At 40.7% G+C, this 27270-nt stretch overlaps 1 protein-coding gene across 1 annotated transcript in view; it reads right to left on the bottom strand.

The window, feature by feature from the left end:
- Positions 1-1439: 1439 nt before the first annotated feature.
- LOC111601330 overlaps positions 1440-27270 on the bottom strand; it is a 36165-nt gene continuing 10334 nt past the window's right edge. The window contains exons 7-22 of the mRNA XM_030225765.1: positions 19508-20475; positions 17860-18061; positions 17367-17681; positions 16520-17088; positions 16320-16457; positions 15795-15929; positions 15035-15217; positions 12878-13000; positions 11653-12024; positions 10565-10908; positions 7000-9719; positions 6613-6738; positions 6094-6322; positions 1981-2158; positions 1749-1916; positions 1440-1668 (exon numbers count right to left, since the gene is read on the bottom strand). Coding sequence (XP_030081625.1) covers positions 1462-1668; positions 1749-1916; positions 1981-2158; positions 6094-6322; positions 6613-6738; positions 7000-9719; positions 10565-10908; positions 11653-12024; positions 12878-13000; positions 15035-15217; positions 15795-15929; positions 16320-16457; positions 16520-17088; positions 17367-17681; positions 17860-18061; positions 19508-20475 — 6977 coding nt within the window. The 3' untranslated portion in view covers positions 1440-1461. The remainder of the gene's footprint in view (positions 1669-1748; positions 1917-1980; positions 2159-6093; positions 6323-6612; positions 6739-6999; positions 9720-10564; positions 10909-11652; positions 12025-12877; positions 13001-15034; positions 15218-15794; positions 15930-16319; positions 16458-16519; positions 17089-17366; positions 17682-17859; positions 18062-19507; positions 20476-27270) is intronic.

Here is a 27270-nt window from a genome sequence, read left to right on the forward strand (position 1 = left end):
TGCTTGTGAGCTGTTCGTATTGTATTATTGTTCATTGGAAGTTAGATATAAAAGTGGCAAATGGCAAAATGGCTGTACTAGCGCGTTATACAGAAAGCTGCTAAAATTAAAAAGATTTTATATTTGTATGCAATAAGTCGAGAAGAAAATTGTTAGCAATAGGTTTTAGTTAGATCGTGGGTGCACTTACAATTCAGTTCAGTTTGCAAGTTTGGAAATTTGTTTGTGCTTGGTGCTTTAAAGTGTTTTCACTGTAGCTGGAAAGTGTTATTCACCCTGCTCCTCCATTATTGATTCACCGGCCCAAACAATCGGACGACCCTGATGTGGGTACACATTCCAAAATTGTATTGTAATTGAAATTTATTATCTTCAACCATCATTGGCGCTAACCCTAGCTGATGTGATTATAATATGTGTTTCTATCAATCTATGTAGACTATGTAGCTAGCCGAAATTTGCCATTTATCTTATATTTTTTTTTTTGCTTATGCGTTCATGTTTTAAGTTGAGTTTGGGATTAGGACAAAGCAAGATTACAAATTTGTGGAATCGAGTAGTTTTTGTTAGCTAGTATAATTAAAGAGGTCAAATAGGAATCGCATACGATAGAAATGATAAGGATATGATGACGATAAAACGGTAAATGGTACGTTAACTACACATGCAGTAGACAATTACATGGAATTGTTAAATTGTTCGTGGTTTTGGTAGTTTTGTTTCAGGTGGTTGGGGATAGAGAAACATACCTATATGAGTATAGTTCGAGTCTATAAATAACTACGTTGAAGTTGTATGCTATGCCAAAAGAACGTAACGGTAACGGTAACGGTAACGGTAACGGTAACGGTAACGGTGATATATATATTGATATTAGGTGACTTTCGATACGTGTTTTGACTTTCTTTTTGGCATTAAGTGTTTGAGATTCGTTTTCGGTTTTTACAAATGCATTTCAATTATGATCTCTTGCTGGCACTGATCAATACATATAGATAAATTTATAATGGATTTAGCGGTGTAATCGATTCAAATACAGGTGTGTGCGCTTGTGTGCTGTTTGGTATTTTAGCTAACTAAAAACAAATGCAAAATATGTATGCAATCAATTTGTTGTTTGTTTTCGACTATTAGCTAATTTTTTTAAATATATCTTATTTGTTGCTTGTGTTTGTACAGATGTTTTGTGACTCGCTAAGCTACAAAGTTAAATTATTTTTTTTTTGGTTTTGCATTTTAAGTTTTTTCGTATGTCAATACTGAATACTGGAAAAGTGTAGCTACATATGCGTATGTATATGTATTTATATATGCATGTATTTATTTTTGCTCGTGCTCTGAGTATATTATCAGATTGCAAGTCGATCTTAGGGTAAACTTTTGTACGCTTTTATATATTATATTTGAGCTGAGTTGAGTTGAGTTGAGTTAAATTTGAGTTGAGTTGAGTTGAGTTTTAGTTCAGAGTTTGAGTGAGTCGAGTGAGGCTATTGATGAGCGCCTAGAGCCTAAACCTATATTAGTGGGACAACTGACCAGTGAGGTGGTGCCAAAGAGCTTGTACCAGCCGATAACGATATTCGAGAGATTCAGATCGTCAAGCATAATCTGTGCCACACCCATAAAAACTTTCTTTTCGATGCGGCCATAATCGCCCCAAACGGTCACCTAGACAGATAAATGAACAGTATCAATTGGTATCAATATATTTATAAATGCATCTATATTTATCGGGTCGGCTTAGTCACCTGCAATACGCAACCGCTATACGACTGCTTGAATACCAATTGCTGCTGGTAAAGAGGATCCAGCGTACGACGAGCCGTTGAGGTTTTCATCTTGTCGATGCAACGCTTGCCCGACACCAGATAAACCTTCACGTAGGGCGCGGGCAACATCTTAGACGAGGGCTTTTGCTGCAAGGCATATGTCATTATTTTAGATACTTTCCTGCATCAATTGATTTCTGCTTTTACTTACCTGCAAGCCCCTGGCACGTATAACTTCGACCTCGAGAAAGCCCTTCTGATGGCACAGCGACAACTGTATGTCACCCAGTGAAGGGGCACCTAGCACCTGACGACCAACCAGTTGCCCGGGTCCCAGGCCATCCACAAACTCATTAAGGGCTCCATCATTGCGTAATGATGGTGAAAATCTATACGAGTTTTCAGTATTTTTTTTTTTTTGTGTTGAAAGAGTTTTAAACTTTAGAAAGGTATTCGGTTCAAGGTTTCATCACATAGATCTCATTGAAAAGGAATTAAAACAAAGAAGTACAAGATTTTGAGAAAAAGAACTGTTTCAGCCTGGTTCCACCGATATATTATTAATGGAAAAGTTGCTAAACTTTATGATCCGATTCTGATTAGGAATCAGATCGTCTGTGGAACCAGGCTTTTATACACAGGGAGTTGTAGAAAGACAGTTAAATTGTTGTAAGTAGTTTGGTGGCTTTGTGTACGTTGGTTTACGACTGGTTTTGTGGATGGGTATGGTTGGTGTGGTTGTGGTTGTGGTTTTTGGTAGTAGTGGTTCATGTACTGACAGAGTGGTGCACACAAGAGAGTTCATTAGCATGCAAGCTTTCGTTTTCAACTCGATTTCTGCTGTTGAAATCAATTAAAAGCCAATAGAAATCGAAATCGGTTTAGTTAAAAATAGAATTACTGAAGCACATAAATATATATATATATATATATGTATATATATTTGTATACAGATATATATATTTATACATACTATACAGAAAATAGTTCCTGTTGTCTTTATGAGTTAAGTAAATGGTACAACAATAGTGCCACAATGAAGTCTAGGTGCCTAGTACTTTGGAAATAGGTATTAGAATTTAGCTTATGGCCCGTAACTTTTGTTTTTATACACAGACATCAAATAGTAATAAATATATACATATTTAAGAAAACAATAGAAAATAAGAAACAATAAATCAAATATATTTTGCACATTAATATGAGACGGAAATTACACAAAGAAGTGAAGCGGAAAATTGAACAGAACGCAAGTATTTTAATGGATATACAAAAATGCAGACTGGCTCAACGATATATCAAGGCGCACATACGTAGATAACAAGAAAGAGATGCCGGCAAAGATTGGACACAAATAATTAAGTAACATGATCAGAGAAAAATGTGTTATAGTCAGGTGGTATGCGATATGAGACAGAGAGAGAGAGAGAGAGAGAGAGAGTAAGATACAGAGAAAGAGAGAGAGAGAGCGTGTTGGATAGAGCGACACATATAGCCATTTACAAAGGCAATGGAAATTAATTGTGTGTGAGGCAGACAGAGAGAAAGATTCGTAGGCAAAGAGAGCAGAAATGTCGAAAGGAGTTCAAATGTCAGAGTATTTTTTTTTTGGTATTTTAAGTATTTTATTTTGGTATATTTTGTTGGCTGTTTTGTATTTGCCAGAAAAACTTACGATGAGCCCTCGGAGCTAGAGATCGAATGTATGCTGCCCGCACTGTAACGGGTGACCGCTGGCACCGGCGGCACCTCCACAGATCGCTGGATGCTGCCCGCCGAGCCACGCGACTGCCTTTGATAATATGGATGTGGTGGTGGTAGTGTGATATGATGGTGACTAGTGGAGGAGCCGCTCGCGCTCGAGCTGCCCAAATACTGAGCCTGATATTGGTCTGTCGAGAATATGATATACAAACATACATATATGTATATATATATATATGTATATATATGTATATATGTATATATATATATATATATGTATATATATATATATATACATATATATACATATATATAAATATATATATGTTTATATATATATAAATAAAGAGAATGAGAGTACAATACGAGTTATATAGTACAATATGGTTACATGTATGAATGTTATATGTACTCAAAAGCACAAAAGTTCGCACAGAACAATATTTAGCTTTTTTGTTTCTGAATGGGAGGACTTGTGTTTGCGACGCTGGCTTCTACTCGGTGCTCGATACACGATACTCGACGCTGGGCTCTTGGAATATACACTCATATGTATATATATATATACATGTATGTAGATATATATATATATATATATATATATGTACATGTATGTAGAAATATATATATATATATATGGATATACCTGTATTATATGCATGTATATATATCCTGACTATAGAGAAATTATAGCACAGAGAGTAAACCGAAACTGGAAACAAATCGAAATTATTAGCAAAAATAAGAATAAATTAAATAGTAGCTCATATATATATATATATATTTTTTTTTATAATAATGCCGAATTTATAAGGAATCAATGTTCATTGTGAATACATTTATTCCATTTAAAATACTATTTGTTTGCTGAGTTTATATGTGTGACGAATGAATTGCGACCTCTTATTGTTTTTCTATGTTTAACTGATTCATTTCTGTTGTGTATATTACATATACATATATATAATATATATATATACATATTTCAGATGTATATTTTCAGTCGATGCCAATTTCCATTGATGATATTGTTGTGTACTGTGAATAGTTTATTGTTTGTTGCTTAGTGTTCGTTTATTTATATTTTTTTGGCTTTCTTTGACAGAGCTCCCTGTATATACATACGTTGGTAAATATCAAATTGATTTGCAAAAAAACAGAAAACTTGTAGAAAACAGATGATAAACATTAGTTCAATTGTTGATTATGTTTTTTGGTTTTTTGTTCTTTTTTACTAGCGAAGCTTGAGTTGTTGTTTCCATGCAAAATTCGATATCGAAACTTTAACCGGTCGACTAGTGTGGCAAAATGTTTTCGAAATGTCTGAGTGTTGCAAAACATCTTCTTTGCTTGCACTTTAGTCGGGGTTTTACCATGGACAAGTCTTACCACTTAACTGCAAATAATGATTTCGATACTCTTGGAGTGTATTAAGATAGTTACTTTAGCTAGTTTAAAGAGGCTGTAATAGATTGGTAGGTAGGTAGGAAGCTAGAGTAGTATATGTCTGGGACAAGTATATTGTAAGTTGTTGTTGTTATAAATAGTAGGTAACTCAATGCATGCATATGTATATGTTATGTAAATCGAACAAAGTTTTAAAAAAATGTTGTGTATGTTTGCTTGTTGTTTACTTTGGATAGAAATCAATACATGTTGTAATAAATGGCATTAACAATATATAAGGTTAAAACGAACGATTGGCTGTTAAGGTTAGTAGTTGTTGTAAAGAAAAGTGGCTGCGAAAGTAAAATGCATTACAGAACGAGCTGGGAGCCTCCTTTAGTCGCTGCACTGCAGCCACAGTGACCGTCAACAGTCAACACACAGTCGAAAGCTTTGCGTAGGTGGGCATTTGCTCTTTCCTTTTGGCTTTCTGTTCTTTTGGCACGCTTTTGCAACTGCGACCAGGCAAAGCTTTCGGCTGGTGCGACGCCTTTTAGCAATTTCTTTGGTTTAAGCCTAAAAATACGTATCGACTTTGGATTGTTTGTTGATTGGTTGGTTTGGGTGATTTGTTGTTGTTCTTTTTTTTTTTTTGGTTGGTTGGTTTATTGCGCTTGGAGGTGAACTAAAAATCAAATAACTCAAGAGGGCTTTCGGTTTGCATTGCTTTCAATTGAAGCGGCGCGCGCGAGAGAGAGACAGAGAGAGAGAGCTTGCAGCAAGCTTTTAGGTAAAAATATTCAGCGAGAAGGAGAGAGATAAAAAGAGAGAAAGTGAGATAGAGAGTAAGAGAGTCAAAGAGAGCGAGCGCAACATTGTTTAGTGAAAAGCTCTTACAACTAGAAGTAGTACATGGCAGCCTGTTTATCAGAAACTTAATGTGTTTCGCTTTTAATTTATTATATTTATTTTATTTTTATTTTTATTTTTTTTTTTGGGTTAACTTGGCTAACTAATGTTTATCATCGTCGTCATCAGCATTATGAGCTTTAAGCATTGTTGTTTGCTTCGTTTTCCGTTAAAGGCAATTAAAAAGCAAATCGAATCAGAAATCAAAAGTAAAACTATAAACTCAAAGCATAGCATAAAATAGAGAAATTAGCTAGATAGAAAGATAGTTTCACAGATAGTGAGAGACAGAAAGAGACAGAATAAGTTGGACTTGTGTGCGCACCTTTCCCCACCAGCGCCATCGCCGAAAAACTGTTCAATGGGGTCCGCCTCCGAGGATGAACCACGGGATAGACCACCGCCACCGGCCCCGCCAGCAACACCGCTGGCACAACCGGCACCTCCGCCTGAGCGCAACTCGCGCGTTATATCACCAGGCAGCACCTCTTCACTGCGATGCACCGTGAACGAGTTCTTACCCTTCTTTCCAAAGCCCATACGTCTTTTACGACCTTTGAGTATGGCATTATTTTAGTATTTTTGTATGTTTATGTAACGTTTTGTTAGTAAAATGTTAACAATAATGCAAAATGTGATCGATGAATTAGTTAGAGAAAACAACACGTTTTAACAATGAAATACACAAGTGTGAGAAACCAAAGAGGCGGCTCGTATAGCGCATGATTCTATTACTCGAATGGAGCCTACAAATGATGCTTGGTAATCTGATGCTCGGATTACCAGATCATTGTCAACAAGGCAACTGAACAAGAACTGTAAGCAAAGGCAACAAGTCTCTTACCTGTTGCCGAGAGCTGCGACGTCGAGTTGGATTTTTTACCCATCCCGCTGCCGCCTTTGGGCGATCGTTCCTGATCCACGTTGCCGCATTTCTTGCGATCCGTTGTGGTGTCTGACAGGCTGCCATCTGTGGAAGGTACCAAATAAACAGGCAAGGCAAAGATACATGAAACATTAGCTATATACACAGATGAAATAGGTATTTCTGAAATATTTGACTTTCCAGCTACAAATATCAATCAATACAAAATCACATCAGATCGTTTATTTTAATCAAGAGATCAACTATATATATATATGATGATTTTATGTAATACTATATATGGGTCTTTTGTATCTAATTTATAGACACATGGCTTGAGTACTGTACTTGAGGCTGTCTACGTACCGGCTTTCTCTTCAGTTCCGCCACCACCATCGGCTGATTTGGCACCACTCGCATCGTTGGCGCCGTTCTTCTCCTTGTCGTACTCACTGAAATCGTCGTCGAGCATTGCATCGATTGCATCCCAATCGATAACATCGATGGCAGCATCCGCGTCCGCATCCGCATCCGCATTAGCATTCGTATTAGCATTTGTTGTTGTTGTTGTTGTTGCGTTTGGTTCATTCGTGTTATTTGTATTTGTTGTTGTGGTTGTTGTTGTTGTATTTGTGGCAGTTGTTGTAGCAGTCGTTGCGGTTGTTATCGTTGTCGTCGTCGTTGTTGTTGTTGTTGTTGTTGCCGCATCATTCGACGATGTGTTTGTTGTTGCATTTGTGATGAGATTTGTGCATGTATTTGGTGGTGGTGGTTGTTGTTGTTGTTGTGTGAAATTAGTTGATGTTGCGTCATGGGTCAAGTTGTTGGCGTCGTTTGTTGTTGTGGTATTGTGTGTTGATGATGGGGCACGTTTATTGGGTGATGCGTTTGTTGTTGTTATTGGTTGATTAGCGACACCATGATGTTGTTGTTGTTGTTGTGGGGGATTTGCAAAAGAGGAAGAAGAAGCATTATTAGCATTATTACCATCGCAGACGATATTACCAGTAGCGGCAGCGGCAGCTGCGGCAGATGTTGCACCACCGCTCCCACCACTAGATTTCGTCAGTTGTTCCGATGCCGATGCCAACATTCCGTTTATGGCGATGATGCCTTCTTTCCCTTTTTGCCTAACTGATTGTGGTTGTTGTTTCTGTTGGTTGTTGTTGTGAAATTGACTAACACTACTAACACTACTCGCTGCTTGGTTATTGTGATTGGTGTAGTGGCTACTGTTGTGATTGTTACTGTTGTATGTACCACTGTTCTGTGCACCGCCCCCACCGACACCACTGACTGCCTCCATGGGCGAAAAGTTATGCGCATTTTGCGCACTAGGTGGATGTGGAAGATTGCGACGCCGCTTCAAGTAGGGCGCTGCGGGTCCATAGAGCTTCTGCTGGCTGGTGCGCTGCAGATCGAGGGACATGTGATTGCGTGCATCGATCCCGCGACGATGTGGCGCCCGGAAGAGGGAGGGTGCTACGCCGCGTCGGGTCCAGCCCACATCCGAGTCGTAGGTGATGGTCACGATCTTGTCGTCGGTGACCAAGAAGTGCGAATGACTCAGCGGATTGGCCGCATCTACATTGGCGCCCATATACGATTGACGTATATTCGTCTCGGAGCCGTATCGGCGACTGCTGGGTAACTGTTCTTCAGTTGGATGATAGGTGTGGGCTCTCAGTTCATGTGGTGCCACTTCATCCTCGTAACGTATGCGCCGCCTACCCCAGCTCTTTGTGTGCAAGTCATCGTAGTCCAGGGAGCGCGACTGACCCTCGTGGAACATGCGACGTCTGTCCAGCTTGGGTTTCTTTAGAATCGATGTGGGTTGAGCCCGTGCCGTGGCTTCTGCTATGGGCACCGCTGAAACGAGCGCATCCTCGCTTAACTGTCGCGAGAGCCGCAGCACGGATTGGGTGGGCAGTGGTGGGGGCGCAGCGAGCTGTGAGTTCGCTCGCCGATGAGCTGTTGGCGTTGGCGTGTGCACATGGTAGGTGGGCACCACGCCCAGATTGAGCTGCGGCCCAATTAGGCCACCCAAGAAATGCTGATCAACACATTCACCGCACATGGGATCCGGATCCATGGTGGACAGTGAGGGCTCCGAGCTGCTTGCCGGCTGATACATGGAGAGGGAGGGGCGACGCAGCAGCTGCTCCGCACTATAGGGATACGCGATGGGCTTATGCTGTGGATGGGGATGCGCATCGGCCAGGCAACAGGGATCGGTGCACGCCCCTATAGCCAAACCGGGCGTGGCCAGTGCTGTGTTTGTGGATAGCACCACCGGTTGGCTACCATTCTGGCAGTGACTGCAGCTCTTGTCCAGATGATCACGTACGTAGCCCACATACGAGCTGGGCGAGGAGGAGACCGTGTGGGCGTGGTCATGGGCATGGGACGCTGGTGGTGCTGTTGAGGAGCTGCGAAAGAGATTCATGACGGGCGAGGTATAGCGCTTGAATTGCTCAAAGCTGGGCAGCGCATAGGTGAGATTCGCATGAGTGGTTGCGTTGGCGGTGGCTATGGTGGGGGCGTGGTCGAGCTGGCGTCCGTTGTGGCGTCGTTGGTACATGTCAAGCGGCGGCTGTATGAATGTGTTGGGTAAATGAGGCGAATAGTAAACGTTATGCGTATGCAAATGGGGATCGTGTGGTTCGATGTTGAGCGCCGTCTCCTCCGCAATTAGGCCTGGCTCCACGAAAAACTGTTCGATCAGCTCGCCGCTATTTGTGTCCGTCACGAGTACCTGCTGTGCTGTGCTCATTGGCAGTGTTACTGTTGTGGTTGGAGGTGGGGCAGCTGATGCTGCACCGCTGAACCCTCCCAACACGGCGGTATTGGGCGGCGAATCTGCAGCTGCCAGGGCTGCCAGCTGTTGCAACTGCTCGAGCTGTTCCAGCAGCAAAAGCTGATGTGTTCCCCCACCATTAGATAGATAGTCACAGTCATCCACCTCAATGGTGTTCGCGCGGTGGTGGTCAACGGGATAGACCTTAAGGCCAGTCACAGGGCCCCCAACGGCACCGCCCAGTATGCTATTGTGGGCGCCAAAAAGATTGCGCCAGTTACGTGGAAAGCTAATTTTTTTTGTTTGGGTATCGGTGGCCATGGGCGGGTGGATGTTTGTGGTTTAATGTGGGTGTTGAGCAGTTTTTAATTTTATGTGTTTTCGTGTTTGCATGTAAGTTAACAGCATGCGTTATTAACATTAACGTTAACGCCCAGCGTATGGTGGGGAAATTTTGGAGGTGAATTTGATTTTTGTTGAGTTTGTGAACAATTACGAACGATCGTTGAAAAATGCAAGCGCAATGGTTGGCGTCCGAGGTCAGCGAGTGTTGATTTGTGGTGATTTGTTTGCGTGGTGAGTTGTCATTGTGTGTTTGTATGTGTGTGTGTGTGTGCGTTTGGAGTGATAGAGCGTGGTGAAGAGCACGCAAAAGAAGCAATGAACACAAAAGAGAGAGAGCAGCGCGCGTCGAGCGTTGAGCGATTTTTTGTTTTATTCGTTTTTATTTGTTTTCGTTTACGTTTTTGTTGGTTTGGATTCGTAAAAAGAACACAAAAAGTAAATGCAGAAAGAAAACTTTATGTTTTTTTCGGATTGCCTTGCTTTTGTTAACTGATATGTCAGTGTTTCTTTGTGTGTGTAGTTGGTGTTATGCGTTAAGCGCGTTTCTGATTCGGGTCGCAATTGATTCAGATAGTAATTAACTGGGAAATTTTGGATTTTGTAGCTTCTACTCGAAAAAGTTTGTACCAATACTTGTGTGTAGCCCACAATCGTAATTTCAGCATAATTTTGGCAGCTTTGCTGTGGCATGGCTTGGCGACATTAACGAAGCGGACGCGAGTGCAGCGAGCTAGTCGCCTGTCTGGTTCTAGCTCTGCGTCGAGTCCAATAGCTCGGCCAATAACTCACCTGAGGCCGCGCGAGGTCCGCGGTCGCTCCGACTGCGTGGAGAATGCACTCGACGTCACACTGACCACCGACTCCATGTCGGAGTCACCAAACTCGCCCATAAAGTCTTTGTCCGGCGAGAGCGAATGCCTCGGCCGCATCCGCGTGTCCATCGACTGCAGATCACTATCCGAAAGTCCTGTGTAATGTCGCTCCCAACCACCCATGCCGGTGCTACGATATGTTGCCTGATGGTGCGGCTGCCGTGTGCGATGCCGACCAAAACGGCTGCCCGATGCCAAGCGCTCGTCAAAGTCCTGTCCTAATCGATCGCGCAACATAGCGCTGCGAGAGGTTTGTGGCACCTTAGAGAAAAGTAATACGTTATAGCCTCAACAATATATATTAAATAGGCAAGATCTAATACTTAAGCGACTCCTTAAGCTCAAAATAAAAGTCGGGAGTGCCCGAAGATACCCTGCGCAAAGCTGATATTTCAATGCTCTTTTCTACATACATTACAAACAATTCGTGCACATACATACATAAATTCACATACACATGCAATGCGAAATAAATTGCTGAATAACTAGCTATTTCTAAATCTTAACCAAATCATCAATATGTCTGTATTTCTCTAAGCACAAGTCTCTAGTGCCTGAAAAAAGATTCCTCATACTGCAATATGCACTGATATGCTTAAACCTACTCAGTTCGTCGGTCAAAAAACATTTTCCCAAAACCATTATACTCTGAACTCTCATTTTCAATCGGGTGAAGGTATATACATATAAGAGACATAAAATGCAATTCATTCCAATTTGCTACACACTTTTAGGCGGCCCATACTATATAATTTATAAATTCCCAATTCCATGTAATAAATAATAGCACTATTGGTATATCAGGTGTTCTCCCTAGCGTTCCTAGTAGACGTCTATTTAAGATGAGGGTACCACTGACTATATATTGCATATGTTATCCATACTAGCACAAAACTAATATACTTTTTTCGCTTAGTGAACGAGTATATTGTTAGATGAAAATTCCGTCATAAAAAGGTTTTAAAATATAACTAAGAGTTTTAATATAGGCAGTTTCCGACTGACCTGTGGCAGTTGTCGCTTCTTGGGCGATCCCGTAGGTGTGGCAGTGGCAGAACGGGATTGGAAACGCTGTTGCTGAGAAGTCTGTGCCGCCGCCGAAGCTCCGCTGCCTCCGCCGTAGGCCGTGGCGTTGGGTGACCCGTGTATTGGAAGCACTGGATAGTCAATGTAACGATCGTCGGGCGGCGAAAGCGATCCACGCCGTGGACTGCTGCTCCTGTAGCCGTAGCCTGAGCCCGGATGTCCTTGATGAGCGTGATAGTTGTCACTGGGAGCTGCCGAGTGGCTGCGCTGGCTCAGGCTCATGCCACCAGGTCCGATAGCCGAACCGACTCCATTGGCACCGCCGCGTCGATAGTAACCCGTGGCAGAAGACTGACGTGACCGCGAGAGAGCAAAAAAAAGCATTGCATACGTTAGAGGGCAACGGGACAATGGAGAATTAGCTTCAGGCTTTAACCGGGTTTCGGCCGGGTCTGAAGTCCGACATCCGCGACAGCTTACGGCTAGGCATATACATACAAACATTTGCATGTATATATATATATATAATTGTGAGTAGAGTGGCTTTGAAACTCATTCAAGTTAATTAGATGTGTGGATGTGTATGCTGTTTAGGTGTACAGGTGGTTAGATTAACTGTTACTGCAACTTCTACTGGGACACGGAAAATTAGTATGTAAATTAACGGAGATAATTACAGTCAAGTAGTAAAGGCAAACGGAATACGTATGTTTACTTAGCAAGAGAACTCGAAACAAAATCAATTTAAAGACATATGGAAACAAGGCTCAGATCAGCTTGGAACAAAGCAAAGACGCTCTGCTTGGCAACTGATAAAAGCATCGTTAGAAAATGTTGATATAATACAGGCTTACGTATATAGATATATAATTAGCTGAGTTATGTGAATTAGCTTAATTAGGAGTAGCAGTATTAGTATTACGAAAGTGCAACAAAATTGTAGGCCTGGCTGACTAGGAGTAGCTAAATATATGATTGCAACTAATAGTTATGCTGATATATGAATGTGGCATATGGATTTGCCAAACACTGAAGCAGCTTATCCAATAATGGGATGAAATAGGCGCTTCCTAAGTATTTACTGCTGTTGAGTAGCATTGTTCGACCTGGCTGTGTTGTGTGTGTTCACCTATATGGATCCGGTGCTCTGTCTGATTTGTTCTGACTTTATGGAATGTTACGTTAATTTAGCTTAGGTGCAAACCTGATTGTGATAACTTTGTCCAATGCCAGATACTGTGCGATAATCTCTGGCTACCATTCCGGCCACCCGTTTGCGACCCTGGGGCGACATGTCTCGTCTGGACCGACGCTCGTTTAGATCGAGCTGAATTATGTGAGTTTAACGATTTGTGGATGGGAGCAATTTGGGTAGCATATATTGGGTATATATATCCAATATAATCGAGGAGTGGTGGATAGTGTGTGTGTATATATAAAGAGGAGAGATAAAGAGCAAGAGAACAAGAGGAAAGAATGTACATAAATGATCAAACTGAGAGAAAAAGTAAATCAAATGCGAGTTGCATTGCGTCTGTGTGTGATATATATATATATGTATTTGATATATTTATATATATAATCTCTATATATGTGGAAATACGTGTACACGGGCTGGTCTAATGGCTCGAATGGATCGCTAGGTGATAGTTTTTCTTTGTTTGGTTGCTGGGTATGTTGCAACAGAAATTAAAAGTCAAGTAATAAACATCGATACTAAACACTTAAAGCTACAGTTGAAAGCATTCGGAGATTGACTTGAGGCATTGGGCGTGAGAAGAGGCATGCAAAAGCTTAAATACTAGAGGCCAAAGGTGCAGCTGATATTGATAATTGGTTATTCTTTTTTGTGTGACGTGTTTGAGTTAGAGATTTTCGGTTGTTTTGCTTTAGACATTGTTATAGATTGCCTCTTTCGGCATCTTTATGTAGTTCGTATGTGTTCTCAAGTTTTTAAGTTTACACTGATTCTTAAACCTAAGCATTTTGCTTAAAAGACTTAAACGCTATATATATAAATATATATATGATCTTAAATGCAAAGATTATTGTTAGCTGAAATATGATGTTTATGAAAAAAGAAATGAAAGAATAAAGATAGATACGAGAACGTTGAGCCATTTGAAGGCCCCTCGTTGTTGTTAGAATTATTTAGTATCAGAGTTTTAGTATTTGTTTGTAGAGCTGCGATCTTAGAGTAAGGAGTTCAGAAATTAGAGTTTAGAGAGTGAAAAATTTAACACGCACGCACAACGAAACAACGACACCAATTAGTAAAAAAGAGGAACGCAACAAACGAAAGCGAAATAAAAACAGAAAACTGAACACAAGAGATATACAGTTCCAAATGTGTGCAAATTTATGTACACTGAATGGTTCAGAATGCGTTTATGAGCTGAGTTGAATTTCATCTGCATGCTAATTAACGGACAGGGACTGCAATAATGAAGCCTTCAGGCGAGTGCCATGAAACTCGACAACATGGCGTATGCGTGATGTGTGCATGTGAAGGCAGGCAGAAGGCAACTGCCCAGCCTAATAGGTGGCAATGAGATTGACACTTAGGAGTAAAGAAATGCACAGACTATAAGAAAAACTGAAACGAGTAGTTTGAGTGTAAAATGGGGCAAAAACACTTAGAATTCCGACAAAAACTGAATACACTTGCAGAGGGCTAGGTGACTTCATATTGTAAGCTTTTCATACTGGAACTGGAATTGCTTTAGATTGCTTGGTATATCGAATGCATCAGTAGTTTTATTTTATGAATACAGCTAGTAGTATGATTAAATAAATACTTCTTATTTAAGCAAGTTGTTCTAGCATATTGCATATTAAATATAGTTTAATACTTGATAACCGCCGTCTGTATCAAATAGACCTATCTCCAATCGAGTTATTCACTTAGCAAATGCAAAATAGTTGATAAATTGAATTTAAGTGCAGCTCACTTTCAATTGGTGTCACCATATTCTGGCACGCTCTGCAAGTGTACGAGGAAAGAAGGCACAGCTGTGCTGCGGAACGAAGAGAACGAGAGTGGAAGCTACGGGAGTTGTATGTGTGTGGGTGTCGTCTGTGTGTACATGTGTGTGTTGGAGTTTGTTGAAGTGCTGCTGACTGTGTTCTCGTGTGAATATGTCTGTGTGTGTGGCCCTTTAGGCGTCCTCACTCTTGTTTCTGTCAACTTGTACGTACATACACTTATGTAAATCACTCTCTATATATGTCGTGTATATATACATGGAGAATATGTACTTTCGTTTAATTTTGTTTTTCTTATTTGTTAAGTGACACCCAATGTGTGTAGTTGTTGTTGTATTGGCAGTGTTGTTGTTGTTGTTGTTGGTGATGTTGTTACCTCGAACAGCGGCGGGCTGGCAGAGCTGCCCATTGATGAAATGCTGGCACCGGGCGTCGTTCCATCGATGTCGCACTCGGACGTTGTGTCCGAATCGCTCAGACGCGACATCGTGCTGGGCGGTGATAAATGATCTGTCGGTGTCAAAATCAGGCACTCCACATCGCTGCCATCGTCACGTAACTGTTCATCGTAGTTGTGGTTGTTGTTGTTGTTGTCATAAATTTAGACGTCGAAATGTTATTGGAATGGACGAAGCGAGCGACAGCATGTTTTGTTGTTGAAGTTATTTGTTGGTTGTTGGTTGTTGATTGTTGATTGTTGATTGTTTAGTGGTTGGTGATAGGTGATTGTTTGTCAGGTAATAGTGTATTAATTTTATAAATATTTATTTTTTAACGTGTGCACGACATAAACAAAAAAAATGACAATGCTGAGTTAATAATTTTGTTTCAATGGACAGCTGGGGGTAAACATTACATCTATAGTACTAAAACTTAAATAAAAAATAGTAAACAACGAAAATTTTCTGCTTTTCAGTTTTGTGTTAAGTTTTTCGCTCAACAAATCTCGTTCCGGGGAGCTTAGAACACCTCAACCTGGGCTTCACATTTACCAAGACACCAACACATGAGTTAGGAACGAACGCAAACGAAATGAACCGAAACGAACCGGCATGAAACACAAAGACGACCCAAATGAAAACGAAACGATAAGTAAAACGAAACAGAAGCTTGCGACTTCCTTGGACATAACATACGAGATGGGAGCTATCCTGATGCGGGTGCAGCTGGTACCACTCGGCCTCGTCGTCGAGTATGTGATGGGCCAAATCGATGACCACTTCGCCGATAAAGTCGTTCGCGCCATAGCGCACGTAATCCCACAGCGTGACCTGTGGACGGATCAACAAATCAGAATTGACGAAACATACAAAGATGGTTGGGATCAGTGAGTGAATTAATTGTGCGAACAACAAAAATATCAATGAAGAAGTTCAAAAATTAAAAATGGGAATAATTTTTTTTTAAATTTATTTATTGGAATTATACAACTAACAAAAATTCAAAAGGAAAGAACTGATTTGGATAATCAATGATTACTTAAGCAAAGGATCGATTGCTAGGTGCCTATCGATATAATAGTAACTAAACATCAAAGGAAAACTTTGGTGTGTATTCACTAATAAATACCTAACAAGATCAACTGGAGTAAGCCAGAGGATCGATGATCAATGAAATGTGACAAGCTTAAGCTGGATAAAATTAATAAAAATGTAACATACCTCCAGCTGTCGACCATTAAGGTCGCTACGACGCAGACCTGAGTAAAGAAACGTTTGACCCCACCTTGGTTCGCAGGTGGTGCCGACGGTTTTCGTGCGTCTTTTCGCCTTCTGGCTGCGATCTGGCAGAAGGAACACCTGCAAGCAGTAGGCGTATGAGCAACTTGTCATTCCATTTCGCTCAATTCAAGCGGACTTACTTTCGCATAGGGATTGCGCCCGGCGCCGCTTTGACGCAGCGACAGACCCGTGGCGCAAACCAGCGTTACGATAAGCTGCAAGGTAGTCTGATCGTAGCCGAGCTTCAGCTGCAGCCGACCTTCGATGGGTATCGGCTGCGTGGTCACGCCCATGCCATGCCCATGATGCGAGTGGGCGTGCGCGTGTGAGTGCGGGTGAGGATGCGAATGCGCGTGCGATGGCGGTGATGCCGCTGTCGAATGACAATGATGATGATGGCCCGCCGTCGTTGCGCTGTGCACGCCGCCCGAGGCGGCGACGGTGGCGCTACTGTTGCTGCTGCTGCCGCTGTTACTGCCGCTGCTGCTGTGGCTGTGGCTGCTGTAACTGTGGCTGTGGCTGTGGCTGTGGCTGTGGCTATGGCTGCTGGCCTCCAAACGCTGCAGCTGCTGCGAGCAACTACCAATGCCAGCGCCACGATGACGCAGTCCGTTGCTCGAACCACCGACGTGCAGATCCGGAGACCCGGGCGAGGTGATCAGCACGCTCGGCTTATCGCGATGCAGCTCTAGAGCCTCAACGGCAGGTGCTGTAGAGTGAGCAAAATAGAGGAATATATAGTAAACTTATGGGGAACTGTAGCTCTGTATAATGTGTCTTTGTTGTCTATAATTTGGCTTAGTGTGTGGCTTAGACATACATCGTATATATGAAGATCTATTTGACCTAGTCGAGATGAAGAGTTGAATGGCGGACCAAGGCTTCATTAAAAGTAAAGTTATATCTTGCTCAAAGGTCGTTTCTAATATATCTAAGCATTTCCACTCTTTCGCACATACACATTCACACACATACACTCACACACACCTTTACGCTGTAGGTAACGGCCTCCGCTGCTGACCACTGCGCTGGCTGCCATGCTGCTTGCTAAGCCACTGTGCGGAAAGTTGGCCGAGGAACGCCGGGTGACGCTGCTCCCTGAGCCAGAACAAGCGCTGCTGGGGCTAACGTTGCTGCTGCCGCCACTGTCAACGCTGCCAGTGCCAGCGGGTGGCAGCAGCAGCGATCGACTGACCATCAATTCCACCTGCGCATCCAGACGACTCTCGTCGATAATGTCGTAGACCTCATCTGCACTTTTGCTGTGCAGGCTGCGTCCGTTCCATTCGATGATCTCGTCGCCTGTGCAGCGTTCAAGCGATCGTTTAATGATTGTTCATGTAATTGTGAATGAAACGGAAAACAGAAGAGAGGCAGAGAAAGCAAAATAGAAAGATACAGATTGAAAGAGAGAGAGAGAGAGAAAGAGAGAGACAGATATGAGTCATGATTGAGATGTTGGCATGATTTTAGTCTTTACCTGGTCGTATGCAGCCTTCAAGATCGGCCACCGAACCGCGTTTCACCTTCTCCACAATGGCTCTGCATGGGCCTCCGATACCCACGGGCTGGCCGCCGTTCACCTTTAAGCCTAATATATCTTCCCCATCATAGTATTTACGTAATATCATGTGACCAATCATGCGAGTATTATCCGCGGATGTTTGCCAATTCACCGGATTCTATAGATACATGATGTATGTAGGTACACGCAGTGTGGATGGACGGTAACGGTACGGTGGTTGATTGATTGATTGGTAGTGGTGTTGGATGGGTGTTTATTGGATCGATCGGGTGTCGGGATGAGACGTGGATGTCAATTTTGCATAGATTTTTTAAGATTTTGTTGGTATTTTTGGTGAAGCGGAATGTCGATGTTCGTATGCAGGAAGTAGAATGGTTTATAGTTTTAGATTTGCACTGTACAAAAGTCTTATATACATATATATATATATACATAAATAATTATATAAGTATATATATATGTGTATATATATATGTATATATAGCTTAGCTTAAGAACTTACATTTAGTTAAAACAATAAACAAAAAAGTCCAACAACAATGGAAAACTAAATATTTTAAAAATAATTTTATACATTTGGTTTCTTTTCTTTTTTTTGCGGTATACATTCAGTTCTGTTTTTCTTACAAACTAGAAACATTTTCTACGATAGGCTGTTAGGATATTGTAGTTAGATAGTATATAGAATAGTAGTTATCATTCACATTTCGATTTGAGTTAAGTTTTAGTATTATAGACCTACTTTGAGAACACACACGTAGTTTTTGCAATTAGATCAGTAAAGTCAATTAAAAATCTTATTAAATTCGCAAATTTCAAATTCGGAAATATGCTTGAAAATGTGATACGGATTGCTTACAACATTTAAAAAACATGCGACAAAAGAACGTGCTAATTATGTCGAAGTTGTGGGGAATGTGGACAGTGACTAGTTAATATAGAGTGGCGGTAAAGGGGAGCTGGAGCTAGAATTGGAACTGGAACTGGATCTGGAACTAGGACTAAGAGCGTGCCTAGTGGGTTGAGTCTTTCATGCAAAGGACATTGCAGTCAACGAATAGTTAGAGAAATGTTGTATGTTTAGCATGCATTTGTATTGTTAAGAGTTATATGGTTGTTGGTACTGTAAATGGAATTGGCCGAAATCGGCTGGATATTGGCTCTAACAACTGGGAGAGAGAGAGAGAGAGCTTGCCTATAAAGAATGCAAACTAAAACAAAAACTGGGGCTTCGACTTCGGTTTATACAGGCGATAAATGTGAAAGAAGTTTATTTATTTTCGAGTTAAAGACAAAACAAGAACAACAAACAGAGTTTAAGAAAGACAAAGAAAAAGAGAGAGAGAGACAGAGAGAGAGAGAGAGTGGTAGCGAAAGAAAGTGGGTGTATAGAAACAGAAATATATTTATAAAAGAACTGATTGGTTGATCGACTGACAGACAGACAGACAGACAGACAGAGGGGCCTGGGACACACTCAGACTCTACACAGACAAAATGCAAGTTGGAAGCCCTGTTTCAAGGGCGGGGCTTGGATTTTCTTTTTCTTTTTGTTTTTTAGAGGGGACGCTTTGCCTGCATTGTGGGTGCTGCTGTCGTGTACCTTGGGGCCATCACCGCGGTTCGAGTCCTCGCTGCTGGTAAAGGTGCTGCTCGTATCGATACCCGAATCTTTAGTGGCAGAGTCCTGGCTACCCTGTCTCTCGGACTCCCAACGCGCCCAATCGCCATCCAGCGGCTGCGTTAGCTTCGTGCTGGTCAGCAAAGTGGCCGTACCCACATCCACAGCCGTCGAGGGCAGTATGGCGGTAACCGGTGGCAAGGTGCCGGCGCTTGTGTTTGTTGCCACCAGGAGCGACGACTCATCGTCGTGTGCATCGAAACGCACAGTTTTCTTTATTCTGCGCTCGGTAAAACGGCGCGAATCCTGCGCCGCCGATGATGATGATGTGCTGCCACCACCAGTGGCTGGCTCATCCCAGTAGGCCGCCTCTGTGGAGCTGAGGGAGCTGCTGCCGCCACCGGCCCCACCGCCGCCAGCGCCAAGCAGGCCGCGCTCTCGGCTCAGGCTGCCTCGCACTCCATCAGCAGCTGCTGACATAGTGCCACGTTCATAGGCAGTGCCTGATCCGATTACAATCTGCGGCTTGCTGTAGCTCTGTGGATAGTAGCTGCTGCTGGTGCTGCTGCTGCTGCTGCCACCACCGCAGCCACTGGCCGCGGCCAAGGGCGGTGCACGACGAAAGGCAGCACCAGTTGCTCCACCTGCACCACCAACCCCACCAGCCCCACCAGCTCCGCCAGTTCCAGCCGCTCGTTCGTGATTGCTGCGATTGAGCGAGTTGCGCTGCTGCACGTCAAGTCGTGCGGTCCTCGTCAGCGGATATTGTTCCAGGCGTTCGCGATGCTGCAGCTGCAGCTCGTAACGATCTCGCTGATCCGCCGAGGCGTACAGTCGCTGATTCGTCTGGCCCAACAGACGATAATCACTCGAACCGACTGTTAGGAGATCGCGCTCGTTGAGGCTGCGCTGCTGGCGCCAAGGGTCCGTGCGCACCTGTAGACGCCCGCCTGTAGATGTAGGAGGTACTAGTAATGGTTGGCATTTATATATACTCTTTCGACAAGATTTTGGGTCTGTGGGCGGGTTAAGAAGGGAGGCGGGACAAAGACTCTGATTTGTATTTCTTGGGTTACTCAATTGCTCGGATTTTCTTCGCTGTGGGTTCTTTTGCCTGACATTAGTTTGTTGTCCTTTGTAGTAATATTTACGGCGACAAATTTGAATCAAGTGCAATATAAAAATATATACAATTCATTTATTATTCATGATGTGGATGTTGTCATTTGTTTGTAAAGCGAAATGAAAATATATTATTTAAATCAAATACGTAAGAGCGCAAAGACCTTAAGTATGTACGCGTAGTTATAGGAACTGTATTCAGCATCAACTGCGCATGTTTCTTTTAGCTGTTGAGAATAATTATTTACAAACTGATCTTAAGTGACCACTAAAATCTCGATCCTCAAAAGCTAATGTATTTCTCAGCAACTGCTGAATACAGACCCCTTGAAAGTGTTTTAAATGCTTTGTATAGATGTATTTATGTATGTAGTATGTAAGCTAGAGTAAGGATTATATGTATATTAATGGTAGACAGACCTAGTTTCAGGTACAGAGCTGTAGTCGGTGCCAAAACAACAAAGCGGTTGAATGATCAGGAACTTAGCAAACTTTATTGAGGCTTAAGACCTAGCATACATATACTCTATGTGTAGTTTAGAAACAGAGAGAGAGAGGGACTTCCTCAGAGGTGCTGGGATTTCGAACAACATACATAGAACATGCCATACAAGGCAGGACAGAGAGATAGAGAGAGAGAGAGAGACTATGGTGCGTGGGACTCGGATATATATTATTCAGCAAATATCGAAATTCTATAGTACCATACTTATCTGCAGCGGCTAAGATATATAAAAACATTATATGTATATTGCTTTGAGCTAGGTTGGGCCTTAATTAAACTAGTGGTTGGCTTGCTCGCTTGGAGTGAGTAGGAGGGCGGGCAGGAGAGTGTGTGAGTGTGTGTAAATCTAACTGTTCAGTGAGGTTGTGAGGTGTGTTTCGGAACTGAAAGTCTCATTGTGTTTTGTTGGTGTTGTTGAAGTAAGGAGGAAACTGGAAACAGCGTTACGATATCCATGCAAATTCTTCACGTATTTTGTTTTTAATTTTTAGTTGTTTCGTTTTTTTTTTTTTTTTTTGTTTTTTTTTTTTTTTGTTTTTTTGATATACAAGTACAAGTAATTGAAAAGAGTAATTGAAATTGGAAGAAAGAAACGTAAGAGAAATACATATAATATTAAGTGTGTACACAGCGCATCGATCGGTACTTTGAAGGTGTGGAGGGATCTTTTAAGCAACAAAAGAAACAAACAGTAACAAAGTGTTTGAGCAGGAGGCGCATCTATGCGCTTCACACATCGAATAAATCACACATATCGAATAAAAATAATGCGAAACGAGTAAAAAAGGCTAAAAATTGTGGACTGTAGAAAGTGCTCAAACGAACGAAACTTTGGATAGAAAGAGATAAATAGAGACCAAGAGAGTTAGACGACACAGTTTGCAAAATGTACATTCCATTTCTTGTGTGTTTTGAGAAATCATAAGAAAACGATAATCGATAACCGATAACAATAGAAGACAGACACGCAGTATAAATGGTTTCAAATTGAAAAATTCTCTTGATTTTTTGTATTTTTGTTTGTTTGTTTGTATTTTTTTCTTTGCTTACATTTGCATGAATCTGTAGATCGCCGGGCGAGAGATTTGTTTGGACACTTTGCACGACGCCAAAATTACCTGCTGTTGTTATTGTTGTTGTTGTTGTTGTTGTTATTGCAATACAATTTGTGAACAATTTTCAAAGTTGCAAATAGTTTGTGGCGGGCATTATATTTACATATGTTTTAGAGTGGGCAAGTTGGTAACATATAAATATATATATATACATTATATATATATAATTTGTGGGAGTTTTATGGGGTCGCACATTGGAGTAACAAAGAGAAAGAGAGAGTAGAGAAAATATATTTTTTATAATATAAATAAAAACAATGAGAGTAGGGAATTGAGATCACATTACTTATACTAAACTAATTTATAGCTAGCTTATGACTTACGTTTAATATGTGGTTCGATATCAATATCTATATTTTGATACATATGTATTACCATGAAAGCTTCTATAAATTAAAGTTGACAAGTGTTCAAGCGATATTATAATTAATTTTTAAGTATATCTTCAGCGACAAAATAATTTGTTTTGCTACAAGCTGTGAGCACAATGTAAATTGCTTGAAAAGTGAACTGCGGCCACTTCTTAAGCTTTGTATACACACACATAGTTACAAGCACACACACTCACGGCTTGAATGGAAACTAGTTTCATGCCCCACAAACACAGCCACACGCACACACTCACACACACACACACGTATACACACACGCACACATGTGACGGCAGTTGTCCTCCTATTGTGGGCCATACCCCTGGCACGGTTTCTTTTGACTTTGGTCACGATAAAAAACGTTTATTGTGCCCGTAACGACGACAAAATAACGCAGAAAATAAAAAAATATATAAAATAAATAAATAAAAATAAAATACATAAAAAATGCAACTACAAGCGACAACGTTTTAGTGAAAACAAAAGAACTTACGAAAGCAAAGCAAAACCCAAGTAAAGTAAATTACACAGATCTACATTATTTTTAAAAGTTTCGAGATTTTGTAGCTTAATAGTGTGGCCAGCTGAGCAAAAAACAAGCAGCCTATGTGACCAGCCAGCAAAGTCAATCAGTGTTAGTATAATGTTCCAATGAATGCAGCTGAACAAGCTTGGAACAGATTTCTTTAAGAATATATAGTTCTATTCTGTATACTTTAGACTGGCACAGACCCTAGATAGAGCTAAGAAAAATCATTTTGGTAGTTTACAAACATGTTTGCGATAATACGAGCTTTACAGCTTTTCTAAATAAATATTATAGAAATTGTGGATTATGTTTTCTTTAATTTGAAACATATACAGAATATGAAATTTCGAACAAAATTCTTTTATCTTTGAAGAAAGGTGAAACTCTAGTTTTGCTTGAAGCAACATAGCACTTTGGGTTTGTGGACTTGGTATTTTTTGAAAGCTCTGTAACTGACATAAGAATAACAATTGTTGGCATTCAGACATTTAATTATTAAACAAACAACCAAGCAAGTAATGAAATGAATTAACAAATAAATTTAATATTATATCAAAGTCTTCTGACAGTCTTCAGCCTTTCTTGAAGAACACGTGTTTTGTGTTATTGTTGAGCAGTGTTGTTTGAAAGTCAAATGGCGAAACTCACGCACATTGAGGCAGCAGCGAAAGAGTAGAAAGAGAACGAGCGAGCGAGAGTAAGCAATAGAAGCAGAGGCAAAGAGATGGCCAAGGCGAACGAAGAAAAGAAGGCGCAAAAGAAGGCAAAAATCAATAACGTGTACAAACACACGGACGCTCGCTTGTTGGCTGCCCTTTGTTACGTTTGTCTGTGTGTGTGTGCGTGCGTGTGTATATATGTGAGTGTCAAGTCTTGCACAATTATCGCATTGTGCGAAACGCACAACCCAAAAAAGAAGAAAGAAAATCTAAAATCAAACAAACTTCATCTTAGTTTGTGTTTGTTTGGGTGTGTGAGCTCTTTGTATTTGAGTGCTGTGTGTGTTTGTATGTGTGTGTGGCACTCTTGCCTCCTGTTTTATATTTTCGTCCATAAATTCTAGCCAGTTGCCTTTGTGGGCGGCAGCTGCGAGAGGGCGGTCGGTCAGGTGGTGGAACGGTGAGAGGTGTTTGGGCTGGCAAAAAGGACAACAGGCGAGAACAGCTTGTTCTATTTTTAAACCAGCAGGCGACGCATACAAATGAACACGACACACACACACACACACACACACAGACATGCATAGACAGACGCAGGCGCATAAATAGCACAAACAACAACAAAAAGCAGCACGCATAAAATGCGTTGGTGTTGTTGTTCGTGTGCTGTTTGTCCCGCTTCCTGGCGAGCTTCAGTGTTCGCATTAATGTCGCTCATACGCACAGTTGCACAACCACACACATCCAACTATACACACGTACTTTGCTGTTGGTCTATCGGTCAACATTTTAATTAAATTCATCTCGTTCCCACGGCAGCATTCGTTCACATATTTTAATAGGCACACACTCACCAGCACACAAGCTCGCCCACATCGTTTGTGGTCTATATTTATTTACTTATTTACAGCTTTGACACCATCTGCGACATGTTTCGCGTTTCAGCTGCCTTTTGTGGCTGTCATTTAGCCATTTGCTTATTTGGTTATTGATTTCGTTTTATTCATGAATTAAGCTTTGCTTAAAAAGAGGGTCGCTTCTGTTTTTTGCACCCTAAGCTAAATGCAAATAAACACAAAAACACAATGGACCCTTTCCTTATGCTACGAGCGGGCAGAAATTTGACATTGAATCTCAATACCATTGCAGAAAGTGATCGAGTATTTTGGCACATAAATAATATGATATGGAAAATCTTAAAAAAACAGATTAATATAAGAATTACAATTATTATTGACATAATTATTGTTTTTTGCGTTAACAACCTGATTAAATATATAATTGTTACTTTTGATTTTATAATTATTTATATTTTATTTCAATTTTTTATAGACTGAACCCATTGAATCTTAGTTTTTGACAAGAGCAGAAGGCAGGGGGCGTGGCCGACTCTTGATCGGGAGTAACTGCCGAGACTATTCAGTCCTGTCCATCCTATCTCTGTACCTATTGTATGAAAGCTCGGGATTGAAAATTCTTTGTGTAGGCCCTTTTATAGCACACGAAACTCAAGTTCCATCATCTGCTATTATATGAAAGCCTTTTATTTCAATCCGTTAAGGAGCACACAAGCCATTAAACCCAACTTCCGGCAACCCCTGTCTATTAGCAATTTCTCTACACATACATTGAAGTGCAATATTTTAGAAGTTATATTAATAGAATCGCAATTATAACTGAGTTGCGCTTAAATAGTTTCTATGAAGAGATAATCGAGTAGCCGAGATGGCAGATGGAAGGCGTTTAGGCCGTAGAGTCCCAGGGTTTTAAGCTTCCAAGCGTAATTAATAGATGTATGTAGTATGCGTGAAAGCGTAGATAGCCAGACCGGTGCTCAGGATATCCTTCAGTCGGACACTACCGACATTAGATTTATTACTTATTTTATGTATTATATTATTTAATAGCTCTATTTACTGTTGTTTATAATTATTTTTATTATTATTATTTGTTTGTATTTTTATTTTATTATTATTATTTATTTATTATCATTATATATATTTATTTATTATCGTTATTAGAACCACTTTATTGTATTTATTTTTTTACTTTTTTAGCTATGTTTATTATTATTATTATCAAAATCATTGCTATTATTATTCCTGTTGTTTATGCTCCCGTTGCAAAGTTCCCAAAATACACAAAATTACCAGCAAGGACAATAAGGACTTTAAAAAAATTAGTCTAGAATACCTTTCAGAAATAGAATACTTGAAACTTCTTTTATTCATTTAATTTTGCCTATAACAAAATGTTTCTAAAAAATGTCATTAGTATCATTAGAATCTCTAAATTGCATTAGTTATTCATTAAAATACCTTAAATATCGATCATTCTGCATTTGATATGAAACTTTCGGCATGCCGAAATTGTTTTTCAACTCTCATGATTTTTTACAGTGTGTGTCTAAGTGTGTTTGGCAGCTATTAGGCATTTTTTTTTGTCAAATTTATTTTTTTTTATTTTTCTGTTTTTGGCATGTGGCTGCAATTGTGTTTTTAGTGTTGTCTGTGCTGTGAGCTAATCTATTTGCAATAAGCATTTACGATTTTTGTTGCCACTGTTGTTGTTGCTGTTGTTGGTGTTGAGTGCAAGCTGTGTTTAGTTGTGTCAGTTGTCGTTGTTGTAGCTGCAATCGCCACTCACCTTGCTGTCGTTGCTTTGATTGAAATGAGTTAATCAGAGATATGTTTAAATATTTGAGCTGTTGTATTTCTCATTTATTGTTATGTTTTCATTTATATTTATTTAATTGAATTTTATTTTTATTTTTTCAATTAGCACAACACTTGACTCGATATCTTAGTTTATTTTTCTTTGATTTAATTTGCTATTTATTTTTTTGGCATTTGTATTTGCCTTAGTCAAGTCGCTTAATTAGCAAAACAAATTGTAAAACATGGTTTAGCTTGGCCACCCACACGCAGGGACAAAAAATGGAGGGAGACAGATGGGAAACAGGGAGCTGACTTGGTAATCGCGTGGCTGTACACAGTAAACAAATCGTAAATTTTCTAATATTTTGCGTTCACCTGCGCCCTTCGGCACCCAGCAAAGCCAAATAAAACACAAACGAAAAATAACAAAAAAAAACAATAATTGGCATAAGGATAATTTCCTTAGACTCTGCTGCGGCCCACGCAAGGAAACAGCCAGCTGCAAATGTATATGTATGCATGTGTGGGTGTGCGTGTGTGTTGGTGTTTTGGTGTGTTTGTGTGGGTGGCAAAAGCGTCCAACGGGCGCCACAATTTGCGCAGTTTAGGGCTGGCCAAGATTTGATTCATGGTTTGATTCGATTTCATTTTGAGGCCACTTTCTTAGCTAGCAATTTGGCAGCAATTTCGTTATTTTCATTGTAATAAATAGCATTTAAATACTCTGTTAAATTTTGAGCTCTGGCAATCAGAGATTGAAGGAAATATTAAATTTATCTTGTTGGTT

This window comes from Drosophila hydei, unplaced genomic scaffold (assembly GCF_003285905.1).
Source record: "Drosophila hydei strain 15085-1641.00,03,60 unplaced genomic scaffold, DhydRS2 tig00008139-arrow-pilon, whole genome shotgun sequence".
Taxonomy (NCBI): domain Eukaryota; kingdom Metazoa; phylum Arthropoda; class Insecta; order Diptera; family Drosophilidae; genus Drosophila; species Drosophila hydei.